The sequence below is a fragment of the Alosa alosa genome, chromosome 2, assembly GCF_017589495.1.
Source record: "Alosa alosa isolate M-15738 ecotype Scorff River chromosome 2, AALO_Geno_1.1, whole genome shotgun sequence".
In the NCBI taxonomy this organism is placed as follows: Eukaryota; Metazoa; Chordata; class Actinopteri; order Clupeiformes; family Clupeidae; genus Alosa; species Alosa alosa.
In genome coordinates, this window is record NC_063190.1 from 35,871,744 (window position 1) to 35,890,016 (window position 18,273).

Consider the following 18,273-nt stretch of genomic DNA (forward strand, 5'->3'; position numbering starts at 1 on the left):
TGTCAATGAAAATTGAGTGTTGTGTTGTGAACTATGATTAGCCTACTTTGCATACCAAAGGACACTGGGAAAATAGGGGGTGGTGTTTAGCCTACATGGGAAGCCCTATACTTCTGTCATTCCACTTTGCATTTCAAGTTACTTGCACATTACTTTTAAAACTAGTAGAAAATGTATTGAAAAATCCTCTGTTGAATGAAAGTAGCTGTATGTTAAATATCCAAACTTTTTCTTGTAACCGTCTTTATGTGGCTCTTCTGAGATTAAAAGTGTAAAAGTGGCTCTCCAGGCAAAAAAGGTTGCCGACCCCTGCCCTAGTTTTGCCCTCTCCCGCCTCTGTCTCCGTGTGGCCCTGTCCTCTAATGGTCCTGTCCTCTAATGGTCCTGTCCTCTAATGGTCCTGTCCTCTAATGACCCTGATGACCCTGTCCTCTAATGACCCTGTCCTCTAATGGTCCTGTCCTCTAGTGGCCCTGTCCTCTAGTGACCCTGTCCTCTAATGACCCTGATGACCCTGTCCTCTAATGACCCTGTCCTCTAATGACCCTGATGACCCTGTCCTCTAATGACCCTGTCCTCTAATGACCCTGTCTCCCTCCCGCCTCTGTCTCCATGTGACCCTGTCTCTCTCCCGCCGCTGTCTCTGTGTGACCCTGTCCTGTAATGACCCTGTATCCATGGTGACCCTGTCCAGAGCCCGTCTACGTAGAGCCTCCCCACTCTCTATTAATCCCAAACAAACCGAATTTGGCTGCAGTTCACCAGAGTTCACCTAGATGGCGATCGCGGGCGAGTCCAAAATACATGGGGTCCTATGGAGCTACATGGCTACATTTATTGTTTTCACTTATTTAACAACTGAAACCCTCAGATTTTATTTTATTTTTTACGCCAAAAATGGATATGGATTATCAATCAAAAGTGAAATAATCCGAGTCATGTCCTTTTAAGTTTCTTACAGGTTGGGTGCGTTGTTGCCCATAACACGCTAGCATTGATGCTATGCTATGCTATGACCATGCTAATGAATGACGTCATTGACATGTTTGAAAGGCTTTTTAGAACAATTAAGTGTCTTTTTTAAAATATATAATACTCAACCAGTGTATTGTCTTTGCCTCCCCTTTGAATACAATATTCAAATTACTTGAAAAAAATTATATCCCTCGAAAAAGTGGATTTTGAGGGGTACAGCTCCATAGACCTCCATTCATTCTGGACTGGCCCATGGCCCTAGATGCAGTACCACACCGGAAGAGTTCCGAGAGTGAAGGTTCTCCCCTTATTAGACATTCTCTGCCCTGTCTCTCTAATGACCCTGTCTCCATGGTGACCCTGTCTCTCTCCCGCCTCTGTCTTTCTAATGACCCTGTCTCTCTCCTGCCGCTGTCTCCAGGTGACCCCGTCCTCTAAGATCGTGGGCGACCTGGCCCAGTTCATGGTACAGAACTCTCTGACACGGGCTGAGGTGGAGGAGCGGGCAGATGAGCTCTCATTCCCGCTCTCCGTGGTGGAGTTCCTGCAGGGACACATCGGTATTCCGCACGGAGGATTCCCAGAACCCTTCAGGACCAAGGTACGGAATTCACACCTGACACGCTTCCAGCTACCAGCTAAAACAGTAACACCGGGTGCAGTTGGGACCAGTTGAACCACCATAACCAGTAAAACACAGATGGGACCACACACACACACACACACACACACACTACAAGCTAAAACAGTAACACCGGGTGCAGTTGGGACCAGCTGAACCACCATAACCAGTAAAACACAGATTGTACCAGCAAAACCATGACAGCACAGTACATTTTGCAGTGTCAAAGTAACCCCTAAAGAGTGGAATTTAACACAGTCCAGAGTGCATTTCCTACTCCAAATTGGTAAACTGCAGTATTGAAATATTACAGTACACTCTAAATAGAATAAATGGAACTTAACACTCCAACTTTGACACTAGTGACACTAGTGGTTTTACTGTCCAGTGTAGATGGGACCAGCTAAACCATGGCAGCACAATGTAGCTAGGACCACAACCAGCTAGGCACAGTGCATCTGGAGTAGCTCAACCAGCTAGGCACAGTGTGCTTGGGTGTATTAGCCAACCAGCTAGGCACAGTGCTCTTGGGTGTATTAGCCAAACAGCTAGGCACAGTGCTCTTGGGTGTATTAGCCAACCAGCTAGGCACAGTGCACTTTGGTGTATTAGCCAACCAGCTAGGCACAGTGCTCTTGGGCGTATTAGCCAACCAGCTAGGCACAGTGCTCTTGGGTGTATTAGCCAAGGCAGATCTACAGAGTGTGGAATCCCACTGGTGCACCCGCTAGCCTGCAGTAGTGCCAGACAGAGCAGTAGGACTAATCCAGCCAACATCACTCATCTCTCCAGACTACTGATAAGAAGCCTCATCAAATTCTGCCCCTTGAAGCCCCCCAGGCCTCTATAGCTGCCCCCTGAAGCAGCCCCAGGCCTCTATAGTTGCCCCCTGAAGCAGCCCCAGGCCTCTATAGTTGCCCCCTGAAGCAGCCCAAGGCCTCTATAGTTGCCCCCTGAAGCAGCCCCAGGCCTCTATAGCTGGTATCCACAGCTGAAGCAGAGCAGCCCGCTACCAACCACACTCTAGCTCCTGGCGTGTGTGTGTGTGTGTGTGTGTGTGTGAAGGAGGCTCTCTGGCCTAAAGTGCACAGCCTTGGGCTGACCAAGAGAGGATGAGGATGGTGTTGTTGCCATGGAGGTCTGCAGAAGAAAGTATGTCTCCTTCCTGGTGGGGTTTTGACCTGGCCCACCACCCTGCAATCTCTCTCTGTTTCTCTCTCCCTCTCTTCTACAGAAACTGTCTGATATACAGAGTATCCTCATAAACAACCCTCCTTCTCCTCCTCCTCCTCCTTGGAGAAGAAAAGGGAGCCCTGGCTGTTTGTCACTGCGCTGGTGTTGTTTGTTTAGTGTGTGTGTGTGTGTGTGTGTGTGTGTGTGTGTGTGTCCGCGCTGATGTCTCTGCTCTCCACAGAGCTGTGTGCTGTTCATCTTACTGGAACGTCAGCCATTCCCACCACACACTTCTCTGTAGATCCATTATTTCTCAGACAAATTTGGGTCCTCCATCACTGGGAAACAGTAAAGTTGACTCTAATGCGTTTCAGTTTGGACAAGCAAGTGGAGCCATTGGGAATAATTTGCTTTTGTTGGTCCTTTCTGAATAAATTGGTCATCGGTTTAGCATGCGTTGTTATAAGTTAATGTGGTGTTGTGTTGTGGTTGTTGTTGTTGTTGTTGTTGTTGTGGTTGTGGTTGTTGTGGTGGTGGTTGTTGTTGTGCGTCTTCTCTAGTCCTCATTTCTCTTCTGTGGAGGTAAACGGCCCAAAGTGAGGCCCCTTCATCTCTCTCTCTCTCTCTCTCTCACACACACACACACACTCACTCTCTCGCACACACACACGCACATACACACACACTCACACACAAACAAACACACGCAGTGTGTCACCTCAGGCGATGTTGTTGTTTTGTAAGAGAAAGGCAAACCGTGAAGATGAAATTCATCATTTTAATTTATTGTCTTAAATCCCTTTTTGTGCTTCCGACTCCTGCAGCTAGACACACACACGTGCTGGTGTTGTTTGTTTAGTGTGTGAGTGAGTGTGTGAGGGATGGAGGGATGGATGGATGGATGGATCGATCTCGGGGCAGAATGAGCAGCAGTTCATCTCGTGCTGCCTCTGTGACCAGGGGCTACAGATTAGGGCACAATACAGACATGCTTTTCTTTCTTTAGAAAAATGTCAGCACATCATAACCTCACCTCCTCCCTTCCTCTCCTCCTCTGTCTTGCTCATCTCTCTCTCTCTCTCTCTCTCTCTCCACTCGCCCTCTCCCTCCTCTCTCTCTCTCTCTCTCTCTCTCTCGCCCTCTCCCTCCTCTCTCTCTCTCTCTCTCTCTCTCTCGCCCTCTCCCTCCTCTCTCTCTCTCTCTCTTGCCCTCTCTCTCTATCTTGCCCTCTCCCTCTCTCCCTTTCTTTCCCCCCCACTGAAATGTCCCCTTGGGGATAAATAAAGCACTCTCTCTTTCTCTCTTTCACACTTTCTCTCTGATTCTTACTTTCTCTCTCTCTCCTCCGGCTTCCCCTTGCCAGATGGATGTGTGTGTGCGCGTGTTGGTGTGTATGTGTGTGTGTGCGCGTGTTAGAGTGTGTGTGTTAGAGTGTGTGTGTGTGTGTGTGTGTGTTAGTGTGTGTGTGTGAGTGTGTATTGTAGTGAGTGAGTAGGTTAGCGTGTAATAAGGTGACTGTTTTATTAGCTCTGTCAGAGTAAAGGGCCCAGGCTGAGTAGACCAGGATGGACTGCTCCTCTACTGCCCACACCTACTCTACTGCCCACACCCACTCAGCTGACCTCTGGCCCAGACTCGGCTGACCTCTGGCCCAGGCCCAGGCCAGTCCTCTCAGCACCACGTTAGCATCTGCTTCTCTATAACCCTTTGTGTGTGTGTATGTGTGTGTGAGTATGTTAGTGTGTGTGTGTGTGAGAGTATGTTAGTGTGTGTATGTTAGTGTGTGCGTGTGTGGGTCCCTGACCCTGTCACTTAATCAGTAGATGAAACACACTCGTCACCCTGTCTCCAGCCCAGAGTTCAGAATGAGCGTCTTGCTGTATCTGAGATAACATTAATGTGATCGGAGGAAACTACCGAGATAATGTTAATGTGATCGGAGGAAACTACTGAGATAACGTTAATGTGATCGGAGGAAACTACTCGTCTCCTGAGATAACGTTAATGTGATTGGAGGAAACTACTCGTCTCCCGAGATGACGTTAATGTGATCAGAGGAAACTTCTCTTCTCGTTAATGTGATCGGAGGAAACTTCTCGTCTCCTGAGATCACGTTAATGTGATCGGAGGAAACTACTCGTCTCCTGAGATAACGCTAATGTGATCGGAGGAATCTACTCGTCTGCTGAGATAACGTTAATGTGATCGGAGGAAACTTCTCGTCTCCTGAGATTACGTTAATGTGATCAGAGGAAATTACTCGTCTCTTGAGATAACGCTCATGTGATCGGAGGAAATTACTCATCTCCTGAGATAACATTAATGTGATCGGAGGAAACTACCAAGATAATGTTAATGTGATCGGAGGAAACTACTGAGATAACGTTAATGTGATCGGAGGAAACTACTCGTCTCCTGAGATAATGTTAATGTGATCGCGTCTCCTGAGATAACGCTAATGTGATCGGAGGAAACTACTCGTCTCTTCTAGATCAGCCGTTAAGTGTATCCAATGACTACGCTAAACGGGACGTCTTCACCTGGATTGAGTTGGATATGAGCAGCATGACGAAGTGTGTATCAGGCTGACGTCTCGCTCTCATTAGCATGAGATGATTTATAAACTCATTTAAACACAGGATCACTACTGTGAACCTCACACACACAACACGCTTGTGTGCGTGTGTGTGTGCGTGCGTGGGTGTGTTTGTGTGCGCGTGGGTGTGTGTGTGTGCGCGCGCATGTGTGTGTGTAGTTGTGTCCCTCATCCCTTGTGATTCACACACCAACTGGGTTAAATAAATCATGAATCACTGCCTCCCCATTGGCCCTCGTCAGTGTGTGTGTGTGTGTGTGTGTGTGTGTGGTAACGCTGTTGATGTTGTTGTGCTAAGAGCGGTGGCATTCTCTGGTGGAACGTCTCACACACACACACACACACACACACACACACACACACACACACACACACACACACAGGCACACACACACATATACACACACACAGGCACACACACACACACACACACAGGCATGTCCCCATGCAGATCTCACATCTGCCCTTGTGTCTGCTCACATTTCCTCTCTCTCTCAAACATAAAAGCCATTAAGTAAGTCTGTGTGTGTGTGTGTGGCTCTGCTTCTCTTACTGAAATATTGTACCACTTAGCCCCGCTTTGTGTGTGTGTGTATTTGTAAACAATACTTTGTGATCCTAATGACAGCCCTGAGTCTGATTTCCTGTAATAGGGTTTGGCCATGCGGAGAGCTAATGTTGGCTAATGCTGACCTGTCGACAAGAACCTTTCCTTTCATTTCTTACACAATTAGTTTACCTGTCAAATCTGTTCAAATAGGGTCCATTTAGGGTTCTACACTTTTGTGTTTGTGTGTGCGTGCGTGCGTGTGCGTGCGTGTGTGTGTGCGTGCGTGCGTGTGTGTGTGCGTGCGTGCGTGTGTGTGTGTTAGTGTTAATTTAGGTCAGGCGAGGCGAGAGGAAATATGTTAGTCAACGACCTTTTTTTTCATGACTAAGGCGAGGCGATGGCGAGGCGGCAGTAATGTCCTGAAACACTGACTAAGACTATTTTAAGATGAATTATTGTTGGCCCGAAAAGGCCCGGGACTAAAATGTTTTTGCATGAAATAAGAACTAAAGATAAAATCTCTCTTCATTTTTAGGTCTACAAAATGAGAAGACAGAATATCTAGCTGTTATGTTTTCAAAATATTCGAATGAGTTCATCAATAAATTATCTATCTATCAGCTTTCCTGTAGGCTAGTCTACGTGCTGTTGCTGCAACCCTGTGGCTGCAACACAAAACTACATGGAACAAGAACACTGGAGATTTCTGCCAGAGTTACCAAACTAACTACCTAAGCTTTATGCCACAATGCTACATACCCAGAAGTTGAAGCTTCTCTCATACAAATTAACATCCACCAGAATGTCCATCACGAAAATGTTCATCATGTAATGTCAACTATATTTAACTAGTTAGACTGATGATGCAAAGTTTGCTAGTAAAGTAAGCTAATATGGAAAGTTAAGCTAGCAAGTTAGCTATGGCTAAGATGGAAGTCTGTTTGGGGAATGTGTTGTGTTTGAGCATATCATGCATCTAGCGGACGGAGTAAAACATTAATACTTTGGTCTCTGACAGTGTTTCTCAAACTTTTTCAGTTTCAGGACCATTAACTAACCCTAGCTAAAAAAAAAAAAAAAGATTAGACCTACTTCAACAGTAGCCTATAATTAGTCTACACAATAGGCCTACTCACTGAACCACCTTGCTTATTGTCTTTGCACTTTGCTTATTGTGTGGATTCATACTGTATGATTTAAACTGGCATATCTTACATAGACAGTGTTGCAGAACTGTTTTTACATACAAGTTGGTTCAATATTGCAAACAACTCATCTATATTATATTTTTTTACCACGTCTGCTCCGCGGACCACTTGAGATAGCTTACTTGGACCACCAGTGATTCGGACCACACTTTGAGAAACACTGGTCTGAATATGACAGTGGTCCAGTCAAATCTTTTACTGTCTATGGTCAAATCCCAGCCGAGCTATAACTGTAGCTCGACTTACAATGTGCATGTAAACATACTGACTCACAAAAATCAGAATGAGTAATTATAACAGGCGAGTAGCCCTGTGGACACACAATATTGTTGGAAAAATTGAGATGTGTGAAACACTATTTGACTCAAATGGTAATCAGAAATAATTTGTTATAAAAAAGACTAAAATGTGTTGACTAAAACTGACTAAGACTAAGATACCTTTAGTTTTCTTTTACACTAAAATGGCGAGACTAGACTAAAATTGACTAAGACTTTTTAGTATGACTAAAAACTAGACTAACAAAAATGATATTTGAATGACTAAAACTATGACAAAGATTAATTTGAATGACTAAATATGACAAAGACTAAAATTAGACACAAGACTAAGACTAAATTAAAAATGGGTGACAAAATTAACACTAGTGTGTTTGGTGCTGGTCCTAATGCCCCTCTGCTGCTCCGTAGGTGCTGAAGAACCTGCCCCGTGTGGAGGGTCGCCCTGGTGCCTCTCTGCCCCCCATGGACTTCGAGGCCATGGAGAAACAGCTCCGCGAGTCGCACGATGATGACATCACCCCCGAGGATGTCATGTCCGCCGCCATGTACCCCAAAGTCTTCCAGGAGTTCCGTGACTTCACCAAGAACTTCGGACCCGTTGACTGCCTCAACACACGCCTCTTCCTGGACGGACCCAAGATCGCCGAGGAGTTTGAGGTGGGCGTCCCTCTCTAAAGCGCTCTGGACCATGTGACCTTCTACTCCTCTCTCTGCCTTTAATGTCCTCTCTCTCTCTCCCTCTTTTTTTCTTCCTCTCTGGTCTACCTCACACTCCTCATCTCTCTCTTCATCTCTCTCCTCATCCCTCTCCATCTCTCTGTCCCTCTTTTTCTTCCTCTCTGGTCTACCTCACACTCCTCATCTCTCTCTTCATCTCTCTCCTCATCTCTCTCTCCATCTCTCTCTGTCCCTCTTTTTTCCTCCTCTCTGGCCTACCTTTCCTCCTCTCATCTCTCTCTCTCTCATCTTTTTTTTCTCCCTCATCTTTTTTTTCTCTCTTTCATCTCTCTCTTTCTCCCTCTCTCTCATCTCTCTCTTTCTCCCTCTCTCTCTTCATCTCTCTCTCCTCATCCCTCTCTCTCTCTCTCTCTAATACACTCTGGCTCTATAGTGTGTTGGAGATGTGCGTCCTTTAGAAGTGTGCAAATGTAATCTCCTTAGTCCTTCTGCTCTTGTCCCGTTATTATGAAATCTGCTCCTAATGCTGGAGCCGCTCTGTTTGGCTCTCCTCCTCCTCCTCCTCCTCCTCTCTTCATCTCTCTCACTTTATCTCTCTCTCTAAACATGACACTAAATTACCCATGATCACCCCATGACCTCCACTAGTGCGTATCCCCCCACACACACAACTAACTCACACACACACACACTGCCAATGAGGACTGTAAGGAAAAGTGTAAAAACTGGAGATTTTAATAGCACTTAAAAACAGCTATGTCCGCAGTATAATAATCGCATGGAGGGCATGGCGTTCAGGATAAGAGTGATCGTGTGATCGCTGGCAGGTATAAAGAGTGATCGGCGTGGTATACGGATAAGGTATCAGGATAAGAGAGTGATCGCTACATGCTCAGGATAAGAGAGTGATCGCGTGGCGTTCAGTATAAGAGTGATCGCGTGGCGTTCAGTATAAGAGTGATCGCGTGGCGTTCAGTGTAAGAGTGATCGCTGCATGCTGGCAGTTCAGGATGAGTGATCGCTATATGCTCAGGATAAGGCGTTCAGCGCTCAGTGTAAGAGTGATCGGGCGCTGGCGTTCAGTGTAAGTGTTCAGTGGATAAAGGATCGCGTGGCGTTCAGGATAAGAGTGATCGCGTGGTGTTCAGTGTAAGTGTTCAGTGTAAGTGTTCAGTGTAAGGATAAGAGTGATCGCGTGGCGTTCTGTGTAAGAGTGATCGCGTGGCGTTCAGTGTAAGAGTGATCGCGGCGTGGCCAGTTCAGTGTAAGCATAAGAGTGTCGCTCAGGATAAGAGTGATCGTTAAGAGTGCGATCGGTTCTTGCGTGGCGTTCAGTGTAAGGATAAGAGTGATCGCGTGGCGTTCAGTGTAAGTGTTCAGTGTAAGGATAAGAGTGATCGCGTGGCGTTCAGGATAAGAGTGATCACTTGGTGTTCAGTGTAAGAGTGATCGCGTGGCGTTCAGTGTAAGTGTTCGCGTGGCGTTCAGTGTAAGGATAAAGTATGATAAGCGTGGCGTTCAGGATAAGAGTGATCGCGTGGCGTTCAGGATAAGAGTGATCACTTGGCGTTCAGGATAAGAGTGATCGCGTGGAGAGCGTGGCGTTCAGGCTGCTCATGGGAAGGATAGGCACACAAACAACCAATCAGAATACATTATTTATAAGCTGGACAATATTCATGTTATTCATGAACAAGACGCAGTGCTCCAAGCTCTCCACGAGTGTGTGTGTGTGTGTGTGTGCGCATGCAGTAAATATTTATATTGACAGACCAGTGTGGCCTTTAGACTGTAAAATAAAAACACAGCCATGACGGGAGATTGTCTGCTCCAGACTTCCAGCAGTGTCTGTCTGTGTGTGTGTGTGTGTGTGTGTGTGTGTGTATGTGTGTCAGTGTGTGTGAGAGAGAGTGTGTGTGTGTGTGTATGTGTGTCAGTGTGTGTGAGAGAGAGAGTGTGTGTGTGTGAGAGAGAGTGTGTGTGTGGGTGGGTGTGTTCCTCTGTCTGTCTGTCTGTCTGTGTGTGTGTGTGTGTGTAGGCACCCCCTCCTCAGACATGCTTGTCCAGAAATGTTAAATCCGTTGCTGCCCAGTATCCACTGCCCACCCTGGCCTGCAGCAGAGCAGAGCAGAGGCTGCATGCCCAGATGCCGAGAAAAGGGCCGTTACAATGATGTTTTTCTGCACACTTTCCTCACAGCTAATGCTGGAATCTCTATAATTATATTTATCTCTTCGTTTGCCGTGTGTTTTAAGCAGCAATAATTAGTTAATTGTGCTTCAAATGAAGTGGGTAATTTCATTAACATGGCATCATTAAGATGCTCTGTAAGAATGAGTGTGTTTCTCTTCTCAGAGAAGAGCGGAGAGGCTGATTAGGCATATTTGCAGTTCCATGTGCACCCTCACTGTTTGCCTTGTTTAATGTGCACGCCGTCAATGTCTCTGCTGTGTGACGTGCACGCTCATGGAATGTGCTGTGTGACGTGCACGCTCATGGAATGTGCTGTGTGACGTGCACGCTCATGGAATGTGTGCTGTGTGACGTGAACGGGGCGGTGCTAGTATAGTGGTTAAGGAGCTGGGCTAGCGTGCAGTAGTGTAGCGGTTAAGGAGCTGGGCTAGCGTGCAGTAGTGTAGCGGTTAAGGAGCTGGGCTAGCGTGCAGTAGTGTAGCGGTTAAGGAGCTGGGCTAGCGTGCAGTAGTGTAGCGGTTAAGGAGCTCACTGCACCCTCACGGTTTGCCTTGTTTAATGTGCACGCTCGGCCAATGTCTTGCTGTGTGATGCGCGTCATGGAATGTGTTGTGTGACATGCACGCCATGGAATGTTGTGTGACGGGCACGCCATGGAATGTGCTGTGACGCGGCACGCCATGTAATGTGCATTATGTGACGCGGCGCTGGTGACGTGCACGCTCATGGAATGTGTGCTGTGTGACGTGCACGCTCATGTAATGTGCATTATGTGACGTGCGCGCTCATGGAATGTGTGCTGTGTGACGTGCACGCTCATGGAATGTGTGCTGTGTGACGTGCACGCTCATGGAATGTGTGCTGTGTGACGTGCACGCTCATGGAATGTGTGCTGTGTGACGTGCACGCTCATGGAATGTGCATTATGTGACATGCACGCTTATGTAATGTGCATTATTTGACATGCACGCTCATGTAATGTGCATTATGTGACGGCACGCCATGGAATGCAAGCGTGACGCAAGGCCAGCCATGGAATGTGTGCTGTGTGACGCGGCACGCCGTCTCGCGGAGCCCTGGGTATCTTCTGAGGGCCGATCGCTAGGCAACCTGAGCTTGGATCACCTGCTGTATCCATTTCCAGTTGACAGCACGTCTCTCTAACACCAGGCCTCATGGGAGGGGGAGGGATGGAGAGAAGAGAGAGAAAAAGAGGGGGAGAGAGGGAAAGGGAAAGAGAGAAGGATGGAGAGAAGGGTACAAGGGGGGCAATAGAGAGAGAGAGAGAGAGGAAAGAGAGAAGGATGGAGAGAAGGGTACAAGGGGGGCAATAGAGAGAGAGGGCGAGAGAAGGATGGAGAGAAGTTTGTTTTTACCAGAGAGAGAGGCAGATCGGATGGAAAGAAACAGGGAGGCCCTGTTGCTTTTTACCACACATATCCGCCTCTCTCTCTGTTGCTCTCCCTACACTGTCTTTCTCTTTCTCTCTGGTTGTCTGGCTCCTGTGTTCTGCTGTCCAGTTGTTTTGTGGTTTTGGGGGTTTGTTTTGATTTCTGTCTCCAGTACTGCTCCTCTGTCCCTGATGACCCATAATGCACCCCTCACAGCTGACCCATAATGCACCTCTCACAGCTGACCCATAATGCACCTCTCTGTCCCTGCTGACCCATAATGCACCTCTCTGTTTCTGCTGACCCATAATGCACCTCTCACAGCTGACCCATAATGCACCTCTCTGTCCCTGCTGACCCATACTGCACCTCTCTGTCCCTGCTGACCCATAATGCACCTCTCTGTCCCTGCTGACCCATACTGAAACTCTCTCTCTGCTGACCCATAATGCACCTCTCTGTCCCTGCTGACCCATAATGCACCTCTCTCTCACAGCTGACCCATAATGCACCTCTCTGTCCCTGCTGACCCATAATGCACCTCTCTCTCACAGCTGACCCATAATGTACCTCTCTGTCCCTGCTGACCCATAATGCACCTCCCTGTCCCTGCTGACCCATAATGCACCTCTCTCTCACAGCTGACCCATACTGCACCTCTCTCAGTACTGACCCATAATGCACCTCTCACAGCTGACCCGTAATGCACTGTCACTCCCCGATGCGAGTCGCTACCGGATGTGAGTCGCGCATGCGTCACTTTGCTACTTTGCAACTACCAGTGCTGTTAGCCACAGAATAATGACATTAGCCTACACAGCAGTAATGTACTATTTAGCGTAAGGCATCACATTTTCACGGCATGATCTCTAATGTCAGTTCTAGATTAAAGGCTGAAGTAGCCTGTTAGCAAGAGACTTCTGTAATATCAATAAAAATTGACCTACATAACGAAGTTTGTTCACTGCTGGCAAGTAAGTAAGCAATCAAGCACAACAAAGGCTGTCACTTGAATGGCGTTTGCTAACGTTAGCAATCAAACAATCTTAGATACCTAAAACGTTTTTGAAACAGAAAAGTGAATTATTTTATGGATTTCAGTCAGATCCCTTGGCGTTATGCCGTAAAACCTATCAATCTGAGCATGCGTGACTCACATCGGGTAGCGACTCACATCGGGGAGTGACAGCACCTCTCTGTCCCTGCTGACCCATAATGCACCTCTCTGTTCCTGCTGACCCATACTGCATCTCTCTCAGTACTGATCCATAATGCACCTCTCACAGCTAACCCATAATGCACCTCTCTGTCCCTGCTGACCCATAATGTACCTCTCTGTCCCTGCTGACCCATACTGCACCTCTCTCAGTACTGACCCATAATGCACCTCTCTGTTCCTGCTGACCCATACTGCACCTCTCTCCGTACTGATCCATAATGCACCTCTCTCAGCTGACCCATAATGCACCTCTCTGTCCCTGCTGACCCATAATGCACCTCTCTGTCCCTGCTGACCCATAATGCACCTCTCTGTCCCTGCTGACCCATAATGCACCTCTCTGTCCCTACTGACCCATAATGCACCTCTCTGTTCCTGCTGACCCATAATGCACCAGGCCACTTTATACAGCCATATACTGTTTGGTGATGTTTGGAAATAAAATTCTCCCTCCATCTCCCCTCCCCTCCACCAGGTGGAGCTAGAGCGAGGGAAGACGCTGCACATCAAGGCTCTGGCGCTGGGGGACCTGAACAAGGTGGGCCAGAGGGAGGTGTTCTTCGAGCTCAACGGCCAGCTCCGCTCAGTGCTGGTCAAGGATACAGTGGCCATGAAGGTACAAATGCCTGCAAATGCACACACACACACACACACACACACACACACACACACACACACACACACACATACACACATACATACATACATACATATATACATATATATATATACATACATACATACATACATAAACATATACATACATACATACATACATACATATACATACATGCACATACATATATACATACATACACATACAGTACACACATACACACACACACATGGTAGTGTTGCTTTAAGCATCTCCTCTGCTCTAAAACATATTACTGTATAGAGTTCATACCTCTCTACTCTAACACACATTGCTGCGTATGGCTCTAACACACATTGCTGCGTATGGTTCTAACACACATTGCTGCGTATGGCTCTAACACACATTGCTGCGTATGGCTCTAACACACATTGCTGCGTATGGCGGTGTTGCTTTAAGCATTTCCTCTGGTCTAACACACATTGCTGCGTATGGTATAATGTATGGTATGGCGTATGGTATAATGTATGTTATGGTGTATGGTATAATGTATGGTATGGCGTATGGTATAATGTATGGTATAATGTATGGTATGGCGTATGGTATAATGTATGGTATGGCGTATGGTATAATGTATGTTATGGTGTATGGTATAATGTATGGTATGGCGTATGGTATAATGTATGGTATGGCGTATGGTATGGCGTATGGTATAATGTATGTTATGGCGGGTATAATGTATATGGCGTATGGTATAATGTATGGTATGGTGTAATGTATGGTGTATGGTATAATGTATGGTATGGCGTATGGTATAATGTATGGTATGGCGTATGGTATGGCGTATGGTATGGTGTATGGTATGGCGTATGGTATGGCGTATGGTATAATGTATGGTATGGTGTAATGTATGGTATGGCGATGGTATAATATATGTATGGTATGGTATGGTATATAATGTATGGTATAATGTGATGGTATAATGATGGTGTTGATGGTATAATGGTATGGCTGGTATAATGTATGGTGGTAATCCTGGTATGAGATGCATGATGGTGTTGATTTAAGCGTCTCCTCTGTCCTGCAGGGCGTGCACTTCCAACTGGTGGAAGGATCTGCCGATGCCGGTAAGGTGGTGCTGCTGAAGGTGAAGCAGGGCGACGTGGTGGAGAAGGGCCAGCCCCTGTGCGTGCTCAGCGCCATGAAGATGGAGACCGTGGTCAACTCGCCCATCTCTGGCACCATCGCCAAGATCTACGTCAGCGCCGACACCAGCCTGGAGGGAGATGACCTCATCATGGAGATCACCGAGTAGACCGGGGCGGGGGTCAATACAGCGTCGCCATGACAACATGACGTTGTGATGATGCCATGACTATGATATTGTGATGACGTTCTTATGATGTTATAATGGCGTTGTGTTGATGTTGTAATGGCGTTGTTATAACAACACGCCATGACAACATGACGTTGTGATGATGCCATGACTATGATATTGTGATGACATTCTTATGATGTTATAATGACGTTCTTATGATGTTATAATGGCGTTCTTATGATGTTATAATGGCGTTGTGTTGATGTTGTAATGGCGTTGTGTTGATGTTGTAATGGCGTTGTTATAACAACACAGTGTTTTCAGAGCCGTTTACTCCACCACCATTGCCAGGTGCCACACCCTCCCCCGTTTCTGCTCCGAGCCAGTACGGTTAGAGTTAGATGATGAAGGCACTCAGAGAAGAGAGAATAGACAGGTGTAATTTTGTAGATGTATTGTATAAAAGAGGAAATCTATGGAGCTATTAACTACATTAACCAGGAATCCGTGGGGTTGGGAGGTGTGTGTCGATGTGTTTTTGTTGGAGACGGAGCTTTCTGTTGCGTTTGCATTTGTTTTGATGTATCCAATCTACTTCTAACAGTAACGTACAGTAGATCTGTCTGTCTGATCTACTTCTAACTGTAGGGTAGATCCCTCTGTCTGGTAATAGATCTGTCATGCTGATGTCAGCTTAGTCTAGCATGTGCCTGTCAGCTGTGAACTCCAGACTGTCATAATAATTAATTGATGAATTAATGAATTAGCTAGCATAGCAATAAATAACAGTTTCCTTTATGTCATAGGCTTTTCTCGTTGTGCTACTCTTGGCAAATGCTCATACTATGTGAGAAAAAAACGTGTGTTGTTGGATTGTAGTCACACAGTTAATATCCCTTAATGTCATGTTTTTAATTTTGTCCAAGGTTAGCTTTTATGGGTAGTTTGCAATGAGTCAGGAAACGTGACCGCAACAATCCTCCTCTCCCCCCAACCCCCACCCCGTTAGTTAGTCAGTCAGAGCACACGTTCACTGTCCAGCACAGACGTCCTCACGCTATGGTGTCCAGTGTGCAGGTTCCGCCCCGTTGCCTTGTACTCTGTTTATTGGTTTCGGCCCTCAATTGTGAATCTCAGACCAACTGGGACAACTGGAAATCCGAGTTGGGAAAGCTGGGAATGTCGCTGCCCAGACAGCAGCGCACACTGTGTCCAATCCGGCCCGGGTCTGCCCAGGTGTGTGTGTGTGTGTGTGTGTTTGTGTGTGTGTGTGTGTGTGTGTGTGTATATGTGTGTGTGTGTGTGTGTGTGTTTTTAAGTGTATGGTACTGAGCCGATGAGGTGATTGTGTGTGTGTGTGTGTGTGTGTGTGTGTGTGTGTGTACGTGTGGGTGAAGGGACCATAAGGACGCTCATTAAGGCCTTAGTCCACACACACCTGTGCTGAGATGGGGCTGGACTGCCCCCGAGATCACTTGTTTATTTGGTTGTTTTGCTTTGTTTGTTAGTTTGTTTGTCACATGCGAACACAAAGCATCTGACTCCCATTCCTTTCCGATGCGTGGCATTCTCTCCTGAGGTCTATATCTCTGAAACAGGGTCACAGTTCTTTTATTTGTGTATTGTACATTATGACTGTGAAAGTTCACATGTGGTGTTAGGGGGTTAAAAAGCACACACACACCGGAATGTATATAGTAACACAAAAGTATTGTCCTGAGGGTTAACACACACACACAGAAGCACAAGAGAAGGGTGTGAAGTTTTCCTGTTGGTTAACACACACCTGAGGACATTTCTTTAGGCGGTCAGGCCTCGGTCATGTCCGCTAGTAGTCCAGATGTAATTGGTGCCTGCCATTGATTATGGCTGTGTGGTACCCCTGGTGGTGTTGGTGTTGTGGGGTGGTCATAGGTGGGCTGCTGGACCCCTAATGAGGCACGATGAGACCACAGCACACACACACACACACACATACAGTGCTTCATTACGCCAGGACGCTTTTATTAACCTGATGGAAAAGGCTTCTTCTCTTTGAACACAACCACCACTGAAGAGGTGACTGGTGAAATGGCCTGCACTGCGCACAAGACTACAGAACACAGGGAACTCTCTGCATTATTTACGTTAATGGTCAGGGCTAAACGGCAGGTTTGGTCAGGAAGACCTCCATACCCCCTCTGCATTATTAACGGTTAATGGTCAGGGCTAAACGGCAGGTTTGGTCAGGAAGACCTCCATACCCCCTCTGCATTATTAACGGTTAATGGTCAGCTCTGTGACCCCTGCTCTCTGTGCATAGGGGTAAGCGCCACCTGACCAGACCACCCCACAGGCACACTCACACTCTCGCCATAATCACGGTCAGTTTGACCAGGGCACCCTCCTCTGGCCCTCCACCACCAGATTAACGGTGACCGTTCGGGTCCTTTGATCCAGACTCCGCTCCGACCACCCGCCTGGCAGCCTCCGACTCGCCACGCAGTCGCGTTCTGCGGCGGCAGAAAGTTCCGCGGGCCCCCGAGAACCAGAAACCCACAGCCCTAGTGCAGCGCAGTCACCGTGATCAGTAATCAGAACGTTCCGCGGGCCCCCGAGAACAGAGATCCCCAGCGCTAGTGCAGACGCCGTGATCAGTAATCAGTATGCTGCTAATGGAAGAGATGTAGGGGACCGATAACGTTGGGATCGCACAGATGGCAACCAAACTAATCTCCACTGAGCCACTAATTAGAAATGTTGCAGGAAGTAGAATCTCGTATCTCATCTCGTGTGTGTGTGTGTGTGTGTGTGTGTGTGTGTGTGTGTGTGTGTGTGTTTGGTGTTTTTTTTTTCCTGTGAAGTTAGTTTCTCTCTTTCTCTCCATCTGGTTTATTTGATAACTGGAATGTTAAGATGTGCAAATACTAATCCAGCAGAACCTCTTGTTCTGTTGCAAATACTAATCCAGCAGAACCTCTTGTTCTGTTGTCAGAAAATATTGTGTGTTGGAGAATAAAAACAATAAACAAGAGGATGAGCCTTGTTGTCTTCAGTCTTCAGTTCTTTATTCACGTTATCGTGTTTTCTGTAATCTTTCTGTACACACACACACACACACACACACTGGAAAATGATTTTTTTGCTGGAAAATGATTAGACATGCGTGAGTTAGTGTGACTGTAGTCAATTAAATAGAGATTCTTCTAAAAATAACAGAACTGTGAGCGCATGGACGTCTCTTGTTCATCGATCATCTCTGTCAGGCCACTATCCCACCACGCCACACACACACACACACACACTCTCACACTCTCACACACTCTCACACACACACACACACACACACACACACACACACACACACACACACACACTCTCTTTACGTGCAAAATGGTCCCTGTGACAAGTGAGGAGAGTGACGTGAGTCAGTGATCAAAGACCACCTGAGTCCACACTGGCGCTGTGTGTGTGTGTGTGCCTGAAGTGTTTAGA

General features: G+C 46.9%; 1 protein-coding gene across 1 annotated transcript; it reads left to right on the forward strand.

Moving 5' to 3' along the window:
* Nucleotides 1-1,227: 1,227 nt before the first annotated feature.
* LOC125285511 (pyruvate carboxylase, mitochondrial-like) lies at nucleotides 1,228-14,803 on the forward strand. Its single transcript, XM_048230014.1, has 5 exons — nucleotides 1,228-1,242; nucleotides 1,397-1,576; nucleotides 7,814-8,062; nucleotides 13,362-13,502; nucleotides 14,569-14,803. Exons 1-5 carry the CDS (start codon nucleotides 1,228-1,230, stop codon nucleotides 14,794-14,796), a joined length of 813 nt encoding a protein of 270 aa, XP_048085971.1. The 3' UTR covers nucleotides 14,797-14,803.
* Nucleotides 14,804-18,273: the final 3,470 nt, after the last annotated feature.